This window comes from Heptranchias perlo, chromosome 35 (assembly GCF_035084215.1).
Source record: "Heptranchias perlo isolate sHepPer1 chromosome 35, sHepPer1.hap1, whole genome shotgun sequence".
Taxonomy (NCBI): domain Eukaryota; kingdom Metazoa; phylum Chordata; class Chondrichthyes; order Hexanchiformes; family Hexanchidae; genus Heptranchias; species Heptranchias perlo.
The window spans coordinates 10,930,384-10,944,449 of record NC_090359.1 but is presented as its reverse complement, the minus strand read 5'-3'; the positions used below and the strand labels follow the sequence as shown (position 1 = coordinate 10,944,449).

Sequence of the window (14,066 nt, the reverse complement as noted above, 5' to 3'; positions counted from 1 at the left end):
AAGTGCTGCAAGCAGGTGCAGAGCACAGAGGAGAGGAGAGCCATCGAGAGGGAAGGAGGGAGAAAGAGGGAAGGAGGCGAAAAAAAAACATCAGGCAGCTGCGAGGGGTGTGCTGCTGCTGCTGCTGTCAGCCTTAAACAGCAGGAAGAGGAGGTCGGCGGCGATCGGGGTGGCCGACTGAAGGTAGGGGGGAGGTAAGAAGATCTTTTTTCGACCAGGGGATACCGCCCCCAAGTGTCTGGCCCGGGACAGCTGGAGCTGCCTGGGTGAAGTTCGTTACTTTTGCCATCTGTGGAGGACTGAGCCTAGGCAGCTCCGGCTGTCTAGGGGAAGACATCTCCTCCCCCTGCCCACCGGAAGACTCCACGTTATCGGCCACCCGTGTACGTGTACGTTCCTTCCCTCCAGAGACATTTCTGCAGCGGCCCGCCCCTGCAGACTCCCTCCTTCCTCTTTAAGGAACATCCCTCCCTCTCTCTCTTGTGGTTTCCGCATTTAAAAACAAAAAGAAAAAACGCCCCAGAAAAGGAGCCCCTCTCCCAATCGATCAGTACCATTTTGGGGAGAGGAGGTTTCCTTGGGCTTTTGGTCCAACAAAAAAAAAGGAAAATACCTGGAAGACCTAAGATTTGGGGTGGGCGTGGCGTACAAGAGAATGGCAACACCATCTTCGCCAGTGCCGGGACCCAGCAGGACGTATGCGGGCGTTACTGCGGCTGCTGCTCCCGCTGCTCGTGTTACTCCTGCTGGCCCGGCGCCATTCCGCCTCGTGACGAGGAAGCACGGGGTCAAAGCCTATGCCCACCCCGGCATGACGATTGAGGCCTGCGTGAAGGCCATGGCCGAGGTTGTCGGCCCCTCAGCCATCGTCGCGGCCTCGAAAGTGTACGGGAAGGCTGTAGTCTTCCTGAGGTCCGAGCGGACGGTGTCCCTGGCCCTTAGCAAGGGGCTCACGGTGGGCGGGACTTTCCTGCCGGTGGACCCGCTGGAGGCCACCGCGCAGCGGGTGGTGCTGTCAAACGTCCCGCCCTTCCTGCCGGATGAGCTCCTCCTCCCTCACCTGCGTCAACTGGGGGAGGTGAGGTCGGGGGTAACGCCGCTGTCGCTCGGCCTCAGGGAGACCAGCCTTCGTCATGTCTACTCCTTCCGTCGCCAGGCGTTTATCAAGCTGGCGCGGGAGGAGGTTACGGAGGGGGGCTTTAACGCCCTCCACGAGGGGACCACCTACCGCGTCTTCTGGACGGCAGAGGGTGGGCGGTGCCATGCCTGCAAGGAGGTGGGGCACCTGAAGAAGAACTGCCCCGCCTCCCAGGCCGCCAAAGCAGCTCCGGCGGCCGAGGCTGGCGCCGCCACCGCTCCACCCCCCAAACCCGCCCCCGCGTCGGGAGAGTCCACTGCGTGGGCGGAGGGTGCCGACGAGGCCTCCGCCGGGGGAGAGGGAGGGAACCCTCGCCCGAAGAAGGCGCGGAAGAAGAGTAGACATCGGGAGGCTGGTCCCCAGGTTGGAAATCCTTCCAGCCAGCCCGAGGCCGTGGTCGTGACCGCAGCCAAACGGCAACTCGCGGTCGCGGCAGAGCCAGGGCTGGCGGGTATTCAGGAGGGAGCGGAGGGGGGGGCCCCAGCAGACATGGGGCTCGCCCTCCCTCCGCCACCCTCCGGAAAACAGAAAAGGCGCCGCTCCCTGGAAGCGGAGGGGAACCCTGCCAAGGGACGGCCCCCCGCGAAAAGGGAATCGGCGTCGGCGGCGGATCCTGCGACTCCACCCTCCATTTCCCACCGCCAGCGGGGGTCATCCACCTCTCGGGGGGAGGAGATCGTGCCCGTGCCTCCCGGGGGGGATGGAGAGACCCTGCCGAAAGGGGGGGCCGCGGATTCGTGCGCCGACGCGAGCTTCCCGTTCACCGGGTCGGGGGTCCTGGGTGCCGGAGCGGGCGAGGCCGAAGAGGCCGGATTCGTCTGCCCTCGGCTCGACCTCTCCCAGGACCTGCTGGAAAAAAAGAGTTGATCAGGAAAATTAAAATTCTTATTTGACTCTGGTTATTGATTTGTATTAAAAATAAAGTTGTCATCCTAAACCTACCCCCAGCCAAAGGGGCTTAAATAAAATCAAAAGCAAAAGAAATATATAAATAAACCCGTTTAGGAGACACTGGGTTTGCCCTCGTGTCATCAACCCAAAATAAAGGATATCTAACAAAGGGGCACAACTAATAAACACCAAAATCAAACAAAAGACAAAGAAAACTTAGCAAATTAACTCATAATATTATTGGCAGTGTCTACCATACACTCCAGTCCCTGCTGTGCCCATCGGTCGTGGAAGGCCTCAAGTGTACCTGCAGACAACGCGTGCTCCTTCTCCAGGGCCACCCAGGCATGGAGAAAGCCGCGGCAGAGAGGTTCGCAGCCAGAGCGACAGCCCCCATGGGCCATATCCAACCTGGACCCGTGGCTGGTCACCTTGGCCAGGCCCAGGAGCAGACTCATGAGGAGGTCCTCCGACTTGCCTCCCCCACTCCGCACCGGGCAGCTAAAGATCAGGAGCGCAGGACTGAAGTGCAAAATTCAATTAACTGTGATGCTGAGACAATATTCAAAGCAATCAAGTAGCCTTGAGTGAATTTGCAAACCAACCATTGGACAGAGAAATGGAAATTCCATCCCATGGATGGTGGGAATCGCCCCCAGTTCTAATATAGAGAATGGGTGTGTCTGAGGATTGGCAGCATGGGGGCATCAACTGGGCAAAGCATTGTGGGATGTGTCATTTTTAGTTTTGATTCTCATGAAATGTTGTTTGGTTAAATTCAGGATATTCAGCGAGAATGAGAGGGAGTGAAGATTACTGAATGCAATGTCACCCACACAAACATCTCCATTTGTGTCAGCTGTGGCTCAGTGGCAGCACTCTCACCTCAGAGTCAGAAGGTTGTGGGTTCAAGTCCCACTCCAGGGACTGGAGCACAAAGTCTAGACTGATACTTCAGTGCAACACTGAGGGAGTGCTGCACTGTCAGACATAAAAACATAAGAAATAGGAGCAGGAGTAGGCCATATGGCCCATCGAGCCTGTTCCGCCATTCAATCAGATCATGGCTGATCATCGACCTCAAATCCACTTTCCTGCCCAATACCCATATCCCTTGATTTCCCCTTGAGTTCAAACATCTATCTGTCTCAGCCTTGAACATACTCAACAACTCAGCTTCCATGGCCCTCTGGGGTAGAGAATTCCAAAGATTCACAACTCTCTGAGTGAAGAAATTCCTCCTTGTCTCACTCTGAACGGCCGACCCCTTATACTGCGACTATGCCCCTAGTTCTAGTCTCTCCAACCAGGGAAAACAATCTCTCAGGCCTGTCAAGCCCCCACAGAACCTTATATGTTTCAATGAGATCATCTCTCATTCTTCCAAACTCTAGAGAGTTTGGGCCCATTCTACTCAACCTCTCCTCAGAGGACAACCCTCTCATCACAGGAAATAATTGAGTGAACTTTCACCTCGAAGGCAAGTATATCCTTCCTTAGATAAGGAGACCAAAACTGTACGTAGTCCTCCAGGTGAGGTCTCACCAAAGCCCTGTATAACTGTAGTAAGACTTCCTTAGTCTTGCACTCCAACCCCCTTGCAATAAAGGCCAACATGCCATTTGCTTTCCAAATTGCTTGCTGTACCTGCATGCTAACCTTTTGTATTTCTTTGTACGAGGACACCCAACATTTCTCTGAACACCAACATTTACTAGTTTCTCACCATTTAAAAAATATTCTGTTTCTCTATTCTTCCTACCAAAGTGAATAACCTCATATTTCCCCACATCAGATGTGCCATCTTTCAGATGAGACATTATACTGAGGCCCTCTCTGCTCTCTCAGTTGCCTGTAAAAGATCCCATGGCACTAATTTGAGGAAGAGCAGGGGAATTCTCTCCAGTGGCCAATATTTATCCCTCAACCTACATCACTAAAGCAGATTATCTGGTCATTATCACATTGCTGTTTGTGGAACCTTGCTGTGCACAATTTGGCTGCCCCGTTCCCAACATTACAACAGTGACTCGACTTCAAAACTACTTCATTGGCTGTGAAGCACTTTGGGGCGTCCTGAGGTTGTTAAAGGTGCTATAGAAATGGGAGTCTTTCTTTCTTTCTATTTTCTCCATCGTGTTCCTTTTATGATCAGCGTTCAATGAGGCTAAAGAATATTTAAATCTGATTGAAATGAGACTCTGATGTTCTCCAACAGTCTGGTTCATCACATTGGTGTTTCTCTGAGATCCAAAGTCTTGACAGCTGGTTTCATTGCAAAATGGTTGAGGTTTTCAGTCCTGGATTATGTGATGAGATATGTTGCCTTGGAATAAAACTTTTTTTTTTAGATGGGCTGGAGGGGATGGAAGTGATTCACAGCTGCAGCCACCAATCATTGTACAAACACTAGTCTTTTGGGAGATGCAACCCATGAGCATCGTTGACCCACATGAACTGGAAATATAGCTGGTATTTATACCTGTATTGGCCAGAAAGGATCCAAGATGTAGCGAATGACCTGCAGTCATGCAGAGCTTCGACCAAATGGATGGACACCACAAGTTCATCCTCAACAGCCAGGCAGGTGCACACCAGAGACTTCAATTAAGTCCTTTGATTCCTGGCTCTGCGAGTACTTGATTTATGCTTTGCACAGGACCTTTAAATTATGTATGGAATACTTGTAGGGAGTCTACCTACAAAGAAGCAGAGCTCTGCCTCGTTGTAGGCAGACTGTAGGAAACATCAGTCGGGCACGGGGTGATTATTAACCTAATAGTCTGTATGGTGTGAACAGTTAACCAGTGTTAGCCCAGTTGAAATCTGTGGAGGGAATACTTGCAGCTGATGCACATGGAAGTTCAGCACATTAAAGACTGGTTTGTCTGAACAATGAAGCCATCAAACCCACCAGCAAATCCAACCCAACTCGGTTGCTGCTCAGCAACATATGAAATGTTTAATATGACATCATATACTTCTAACGTATCCAGACAGTTAAAAAGTTTTTTTTGGGTTCACAAAACTGCAATCCTCTACTACATTCTTAACTTCAGTTGTAAATTCTGGATAATTACAGCTATTGCATCCAGAGTCTTTGAATCCACTCCTAAGTGTGAAGGAGACAAAGGGAGAGCTGGTAGGATTTGGAAAGGATGATAGATTTATGGAGGAGCGATTGTATTGACTTTATGAATTGATGGATGAGTGGTGTGGAACAACAAAAAAGTTACAATATCTAATATTTTGTTACATCAAAGACAACACACAACACCAGTGACAACAGTAACTTCTATTACAGCACTGCTCTTTACTTCTGCTTTCAACACAATCATTCAAATGCATGAATGAAATTTGCATTCAAGGTTTTTTCAGAATTGAAATTTGACCTTCAACACATGGCCCTGAACATCTAATTCTTCAGAATTACTCCAAAAGGGAAGAAAAACAACTCAGAAATGAACCCGACACTGGAGCTGTTAAATGTCATTAATCTGAAAAAGCTACTACTCAATTTAAGAGACAAAACCCAGTGCAATGTTAGAAACAGTTTATTTCCAGTTAATGACAATTACACATCAAGAGTCCAGATCTCACCTCTTTGTAGAAAGTCAAAAGCTATCAATCCTACAGGATGGGGGTCTGACTAGACTATAAACAGGAGTACTAAACACAATAGGCTTTATCCCTGCAGTCAGTTTAATCACTCTCCCCCAATGTGTGCTTGTCAAACAGGTACACTCCCATGCCATTCTCAGGGGCTCCCAGTCTCTTCAGGTTGGTGATGTGATTTCCAAGCTTCTTGATCATCTTCACTTGTTCATCCAAGTAGTGGGTCTCCAGGAAGTCTCACAACTGGAAGAAAAGATGGAGAATAGTTATGTCCAGCAGGAGATATCGTGGAACATCTAAGTTTCCCCTCGAGCGTTTGGATTTTAATCCTCTTGGTCTGGAGGATTGGCAAGTGTTGCACTTCAGATTGATACATTTTTTGCATCATTGGAGCAAACTTACTGTACAGTAAGTGCTTAGATCCTGGGGTCACTGGGACACACTTACTGCTAATGTACACAATAGGCCAACTTGCCTGTCTCCCCCCTCCCCAAAAAATTCCAAGAAAGACACAAACAAACAAACCGATTAGGAATGAAGATCTTTTGAATAGGCTCAAGGACAGCAAGGTTCCTCCATCTCTAACTTACCCAAAAGCCCACATTAACAGCATTAGGAACTTACATGAGGGTCTGTCCTCAGTGGACAGTTTGTGCAGATCCAGCAGACTCTGGTTCACATCCTTCTCCATCTGCAGAGCTCTCTGCATCGCCTCCAGACCATTGCTCCACTCATCCTGCTCTGGCTTCTGAAAAGGAAGTCTCAGCCAGTTCACTTAATGGATTAAACAAACGAACAATACACCAGAAAGCATTGAAGGAAAATAGGGTGGAAAAAGTAAAAGTCCATGTTACCATGAACCAATTGTGTTAAATATATATAATTCCTGAATTAAGCCATCACAACCACAAGAGTCAAATTAATGACAATTAGTATCGATGCATTTAAAGGGGAGCTCGACATGTACATGAGTGCAAAAGAAATAGAAAGATATGCTGATCACATTCGATCAAGTAAAGTGGGAGGAGGCTTTTCTGGAGCATGGAGATAAACATAGACCAGTTGGACCAAATGACCTGTTTCTGTGAAGCAAATTCCATATAAATTGGAACTAATTGCTATGGAAATTTGAAACAAGCAAAGTGGTGCCATGTAAAAGACCACTTGTTTGCTGAACCCAACCTGGATATCCTCCAAGATGATTCTGGAATTTCAGCAATTTCTCAGCATCCTCATGTTTCTCCTGTGACTGCTCCTTGAAGAACTTGACAAAGTGATGCAGGGCAACATCATCCCGGTCAAAGTAATAGGACTGTGGAGAGATCAAAAGTAGTTGGATATCTCAAAGACCAATCATGGGTATTGTACATGAAGCCAACTTCAATATTTTGCTTTCTGGCTCACTCAACTGGTCTGCAGATTGTTATGAAAACTAGCACAGGCCAACTTGCTTCACTAATCTGGTAAAGATGGTGGATAATTTCATTCCCAGCAATTGGGAAGCTAGCCAATGGAAAATAATCACCAATTCAGCTTTAATTAAAATTTTACTTGAATATGCTCACAAATCAACACTTGCTTAACTTGAAATTATGACACTCAATAGTATATCTGGAAATTAGTGAAGGACCAATAATAACATTCCTTTCACCAGGATCATGCCCCCATTGAATGCAGTGTATTCCAAAAGTAAATTTGAAGAAGCTCAGAGCCCAGGAACGTGAGTCAGAGATTGAAGAAACTCAGCCTATAGTACAATTACTGTAAGGAACAGGGAGACAGTTTGTTTATAACAATTCAATTTAACTTGCACAATTACAGGTTTCAAAAATACACCCACTGTACATAGATTGAGGGATTGAATAGGGTCCAAAAAAAAGACTCACTATGGAGAGATAAACATAGGAGGAAGAGAGCTCCATATTGATCTGCTTGTTGACACCATCCTCACTCCTTGTGATAGTTCTAACACACCTGGGAATCCATTCTAACTGTCCAAGAAGGTATTTTAACTAGCTGAACCAGGCTAACGTCTTCCCAAACTCTTTTTTTTTCTTTTTTTTCTTTTTCCTATTAGGCCCCCCTTTTATAAGAAGGGGGGTGTGTGGGGTGTGCTTAAATACTAAAAACCCAAACAAACCAAAACCAAGTGTTCAAAGTAAAACTTTATTATCCTCGTCCAGGATGCACTCCAGCCCCTGCGGTGCCCCCCGGTCGCGGAAAGCCTCGAGTGTACCGGCAGACACCGCGTGCTCCATCTCCAGGGCCACCCGGGCGCAGAGCATTCCCAAACTCTTCTATTTATATGTCTGGGGACAGCCTGCCTGTAATACAAGGCGTGGCATTCCCGATGATGAGTAAAAACTCACACTAGCCATTCAGAGCTCTACGCCCACTGAGGACACCAATCAAGAAAGAGGCGTAGTCGAGATTGTATTTAAGGCCAATCAGAACATTTTTTTTTCAATTAAGTAGATTTGTTTTGAATCAGGTTGACTTTTTTTGTATGTTTCGATCCCCTTTTATGAGATTGAGGGAGGGACGTTCAGGATGTAACTTTATTTTTTTTTTAAAAATCCAAAAACTAAATGATAACAGAGTCAAATAATAATTTTAATTTTTTTTTATGGGCAGTCAGCTTTTTTTTTGTGTTTTAGGCCCCCCTTTTATAAGAAGGGGGAGTTAGGGTGTGTTTTTTTTTCTTTCTTTTCTTTTTTTTTCGTCAAAGAAACCAACAGCAATCACATCACACAATAATCATCCAATCCTGCCTGTATTCCAAAGCTCTGATTGACTCTGGGAATCACACCCCACCTTCTGTCCTTTGTTAATTGGTGCCTGGATTTTTTTTTTCTTAAAATTAGGCTCCCCTTTTATAAGAAGGGGGGGTGTGGGGTGTGCTTAAATACTAAAAACCAAATAAACCAAAACCAAGTGTTCAAATTAAAATTTTATTATCCTCGTCCAGGATGCACTCCAGCCCCTGCGGTGCCCACCGGCCGCGGAAAGCCTCAAGCGTACCGGCAGACACCGCGTGCTCCATCTCCAGGGCCACCCGGGCGCAGAGCATTCCCAAACTCTTCTATTTATATGTCTGGGGACAGCCTGCCTGTAATACAAGGCGTGGCATTCCCGATGATGAGTAAAAACTCACACTAGCCATTCAGAGCTCTACGCCCACTGAGGACACCAATCAAGAAAGAGGCGTAGTCGAGATTGTATTTAAGGCCAATCAGAACATTTTTTTTTCAATTAAGTAGATTTGTTTTGAATCAGGTTGACTTTTTTTGTATGTTTCGATCCCCTTTTATGAGATTGAGGGAGGGAGGTTGAGGATGTAACTTTTTTTTTAAAAAAATCCAAAAACTAAATGATAACAGAGTCAAATAATAATTTTAATTTTTTTTTTATGGGCAGTCAGCTTTTTTTGTGTGTTTTAGGCCCCCCTTTTATAAGAAGGGGGGGTGTTAGGGTGTGTTCATGTGCAGTAAATCCAAAAAAAAAAAAGTGTCAAATTATAATTTTATCATCTCGGTCCAGGATGCACTCCAATCCCTGCGGTGCCCAACCGTCGCGGAAAGCCTCAAACGTACCGGCAGACACCGCGTGCTCCCTCTCCAGGGCCATCGCGGTGCGAAGAATGCTGCGGAAGAGAGGCAGACGGTCGGAGCGACCGTCCCCATGGGGCGGGTCGAGCCTGGACCTGTAGATGACCACTTTGGACAGGCCTAGGGCCAGACCCATGCGAATGTCCTCCGACTTGCCTGCGCCCCCCCCCCAAACTCCCCACTCCCCTCAACAGGTGGCCAAAGATCAGGAGCGTGGGACTGAAGTCCTCGTGGGTCTGGTCCTGGGCCTGTCCAAGGTGGCCATCTGCAGGTCCAGGCTAGACATGGCCTATGGGGGGGCGGTCGCTCCGACTGTCTGTCTCTCTTCCGCAGCATTCTCCGTGCCCGGGTGGCCCTGGAGAAGGAGCACGGAGTGTCTGCCGTTATGTTTGAGACCGGGGACTGGAGTGGATAGTTGATTACGACAGTGACATTTTGGTTTAATTCGGTTTCATTGCTATGATTGGGTGTGCCACAAGAAAAAATTCTTACAGCACTTGAATAGGTTTTCGGGGTTCCTGACACTGGGGCTCAAAGACCCATTAGAAAAAAAGAGAAACTCAGTGTCTCCTTCTTGTTCAATTAAAAGAGTAACATTGAGACAATGGCACCGAGGGACTGGATAGCATGCTCGTAGTGGAAGGAATATTTTTTATTGAAGAGAGTGACTCAGGCTGACTGAAGCACAGGGACATGGACACACAGGCTGCAGACTGCACAGTGTTACAAGGGGACATGGGAATGGGTGGGATTCTGGGGAATGGGGGAGATGGGGAGAAAAGAACAGAACAAATGAGGAGCAGGGGGAGAAATCATTAGAAAGAGAGGTTAAAAAACAGACAGGTCACAGAATAAAAACAAACAGCAGGTTAAAATGAAGTGAAGAAACTTATGAAATAGAACAAGAGAAGTGACTGAATGAAAGGAGGATCCTGAAGATATTGGGTTTTTGTGTGTTTTTCCTTTTTTTTTGGTGTTTTTAGGCCCCCCCCCACTTTTTTCAGGGGGAGGGGTTAGGGTTTTTTTCCGTTGGTGTGATGAGAAAGCAGCTATTTGATTGGCTGCCAAACATTTATCATCAGTGATGTCACATCCTGTAGTTAAAGATGGGTTGGGTCTGAAAGAATAAATATAGCAGCTTAGGTTTGAGGTCCTTATGTTCATATTGTTTATAGTCAGTTGCTGGTCTATTAAAAAAAAAGTAGTTTGGATGGCTTCTCAAGTGTGTCAGAATTACCACAAGGAGTGTGAGGATGGTGTCAACAAGCAGATAAATATGGAGCTCTATTCCTCCTATGTTTATCTTTCTATGGTGAGCTTTGGGTTTCTTTGGGTATTTTGTCTTATTAACTAATGTAGACTTACTGAATTCTAGTGAATTAACCTTTTAAATTCAGTAAAATAATTGAATTTGCTGTTCTAATATTTGTTTTAAGTATCTTTATAGTTGTGATGTTTCATTATCCTTTCAAATGGATTGTCTGGGTCCTTTTTTATATAGTTTCCATGTTGGAGTTTACATTGAGACTGTGAAATGCATTCCCCACCCCCCCCCCCCCCCCCCAAAAAAAAAGCCGATTCAGTACATTGGCCAGTGAGTGTCTTTTGAGTTACAGGTGACTTGCCCATAGTTGGGGTCTTTGAAACACCTGTGGTGAAATCTTTAGTCAAAACACAAATCCATGGGCATTCTTAGCCATAGCTACATACTCTTGATCTTGTAACCTGTCTTTTCCAGCCAAAAGCTTAATTGAACTTCTCAAAGTTTCTAAAATCAAATTGGGAATTTTCAAAATGGGTGGAGTTTCTTGCTTAATGAAGGGAGTTTTGTTCAGGTTTGGGATGGAGTGTAACCCTTGTCTGTACAATAGCAAGAAACTTGTAATTGATGGAATGTATAGAACACAGTGGAGAAATGTGTGCCTTTTTTAATCAAGTAAGGCTGACATTGGGTTGCTCTCTGTTGTTATCAGGAAAGTGCCCAATTGCTACAAAGCAATGAACATAAAGCCTAATTTGAGCAAAAGGAAATTTATATCTCACTCTTCACTGGTGCCCACTGGTCATGCCCTCAAATGGTGGACACTGCATGCTCCCTCTCCTGGACCACATGGGACTGGGCAAGACCATGAACGAAGCAGGTCAGCCCTCCTTGGGCTGTGCTGATCCTTGACATGTGAATAGGGGGTGGGGGTTTGTGGTGAGTTCAGATTATTGATTTGGACAAGTTTTTCAGATGTCAAATGTACATCTAAATTTTCCCTAATTTAGTGATCTGAACTAATTTGAGTTTTATCCTCTCACATTGTTTGTCTCTGTTACAACTTATTTTCTTGGAATGTCACAAGTTCTGATCTAGTACACAGACCCTCTAAAAGGAGGAGACTCATTGCATGAGTTAATTAACTAATTGTGCACCCTGGTCTTTCTGAATCACTTGTGGTGGAACAGGTAGCTTTCGGCACCTTGGTCACAGTATCCAACACTGAAGGAGGACCTGTCATGTGACTTCCTGGTTAATGCTTTGTATAAATTGAGATGTGGGCAGGAGGTACCTGAATGGCCAAGTAGCTCAAGCTTGGGTTTAAGTTGAGTTGCTCAGTGTGGTCAAAGACTGAGGTGATTCCATTCTCCACTGGCCACCTGTTGTCGACTTTCACCAGGTGAACTGAGTTAGGAAATATGAGTACTCTTTAAAAATGATCAAACTCCTTGGTTCCCTGATCCATGGTGAAATCACTGTACTGATGTTTGTTCTCTATCTTAATTTGGTATGATTGTTTAATTGACTCTTGTGCCTACAGTCCTATTACTTTGACCGGGATGATGTTGCCCTGCGTCACTTTGCTGAGTTCTTCAAGGAGCAGTCACATGAGGAACGGGAGCACGCTGAGAAACTGCTGAAATTCCAGAATCAGCGTGGAGGCCGAATCATCTTGGAGGACATCAAGGTTTGTTCATAGAATCAGGCCATTTGGCTCATAGTGTCTGTGCTGGCTCTTTGAAAGAATATCCAATTAGTCCCTCGTGCCCTGCTCTTTCCCCATAGAGCTGTAAATTATTCCTTTTCATGATTCTATACATAAAAATCTGTTCTGACAGTTGCTATTGAATCAGCTTCCCTTTCAGGCATTTCATTCCAGATTGTAACAATTCACTGTTTATATATGAAATCTCGATCTTCCCTCTGGTTCTTTTGCCCATTATCTTCAATGTGTGTCCTCTGGTTAATGACCCACCTGCCAGTTGTTGAGTTCATGACTGGACCAAATGTAATTTATTGAGGCTTATTTTCATATTGAATGATTGGTCCCCAGTGCAGCCTCTATCCAGCTTTCAGAATGTGGAAAATTTCTCCACAGCAGAGAAGATGTTTTCTCATTAATGAGCCACATGTTCTACATTATAACTGAACAGAGTACTTGTTGCTAACATCAGGGCAAAAATCAATTTTCTTCCACACTCCAGTCATCCTCTTGTTTCAGGCTAGTTTGAGATTAATACTGCATGGGATGCAGATGGGAGCTTGAGCATTTTGTGACTTGAAAGACTTCCCTTTTCAGAAGCCAGAGCAGGATGAGTGGGGCAATGGTCTGGAGGTGATGCAGAGAGCTCTGCAGATGGAGAAGGATGTGAACCAGAGTCTGCTGGATCTGCACAAACTGTCCACTGAGAGGACAGACCCTCATGTAAGTCCTTAATGCATCAGTGGCATTTAGCTTTTGGGTTTATTTTTAATTTGGGATTGTGTAATTTAGCACTGTCCTTTAAAATCACATCAGACTGAATGCAGCTCAATACTTTCCATTTCTAAATCTGAGGTTTGTTAAATCTACTGAAGGTGAGCATTAAAATCTGTCCTTGAAATCAATCTGTTTCAAGGGTTGAGATATCTTGGGCTTGAAGGGAACCTTCAAATGGATACTGACTTTAGGTGAGGGACTGGGGCAGGGCAGCATTTATTTTCAATACCAGTGGCTGGGAGGGCAAGGAGTTAGATCTATTAGTCTCTTGGCCATATTTTGTAATGAGACCTTGAGTATTCCCCAGTAGGGAAGTGAGATTAAAGGAACCTAATGATTCAAGTAGCTAGCTTGATTTTTATTTTTCCCTTTCCAGTTGTGTGACTTCCTGGAGACCCACTACTTGGATGAACAAGTGAAGATGATCAAGAAGCTTGGAGATCACATCACCAACCTGAAGAGACTGGGAGCCCCTGAGAATGGCATGGGAGTGTACCTGTTTGACAAGCACACCCTGGGGGAGGAGTGACTGGACTGTTGTCCATGTTGCAGATATTCAACTTGTGTATTGAAGTTTTATGTTGCCATCTCTCTGAACTGGGAATGGAATTCAAAGTCTAAGATTAACTTCCAAACATTGTAGTTGAGTGTTCTTGCAGCTGAAATAAAACATTTTGATGTTGAACTGGTTCCTTTTCTTCAGTAATTGAGCACATTCTAACACCAATGCACGTGGCCTTGCGTCAAACAAAAAAAAATTCTAAGAAATAGGTTGTCACCGTGATAAAATCTGATTTGTTTGGGCACAAGGATGTTTTAACCCCTTCCCCTCCAGAAGGCTTAATTTGGTTTTGCAGCAGCCGAGGATGGCCATCAGGCCAAAATTAGATTTGTACCTACCAGCTTTCAATATTTGGTGTTCTGTAGTAGAGATTAAAGTGTAATCTGATTACAGTAAGACCTCTTCCTCCACATAGGCTTGAATCCCTTTTGGAGAGTGTGCATTTTTTTATTACTATTCGTTCATGGGATGTGGGCATCAATGGTGATTACAGTAGTTAACCTTCTGAA

General features: G+C 45.6%; 2 protein-coding genes and 1 long non-coding RNA gene across 3 annotated transcripts in view; 2 read left to right on the top strand and 1 right to left on the bottom strand.

Moving 5' to 3' along the window:
* The window catches only part of LOC137302350 (uncharacterized), a 413,555-nt gene that overhangs the window by 95,101 nt on the left and 304,388 nt on the right, over positions 1–14,066 (bottom strand). The gene's annotated exons all lie outside the window — the stretch shown is intronic.
* Positions 1–14,066, top strand: part of LOC137302345 (zona pellucida sperm-binding protein 3-like) — a 1,023,493-nt gene that overhangs the window by 770,599 nt on the left and 238,828 nt on the right. The window lies entirely within an intron of this gene.
* Positions 10,373–13,680, top strand: LOC137302037 (ferritin heavy chain A-like). Its single transcript, XM_067971736.1, has 4 exons — positions 10,373–10,564; positions 12,057–12,203; positions 12,816–12,941; positions 13,372–13,680. Exons 1-4 carry the CDS (start codon positions 10,409–10,411, stop codon positions 13,522–13,524), a joined length of 582 nt encoding a protein of 193 aa, XP_067827837.1. The 5' UTR covers positions 10,373–10,408; the 3' UTR covers positions 13,525–13,680.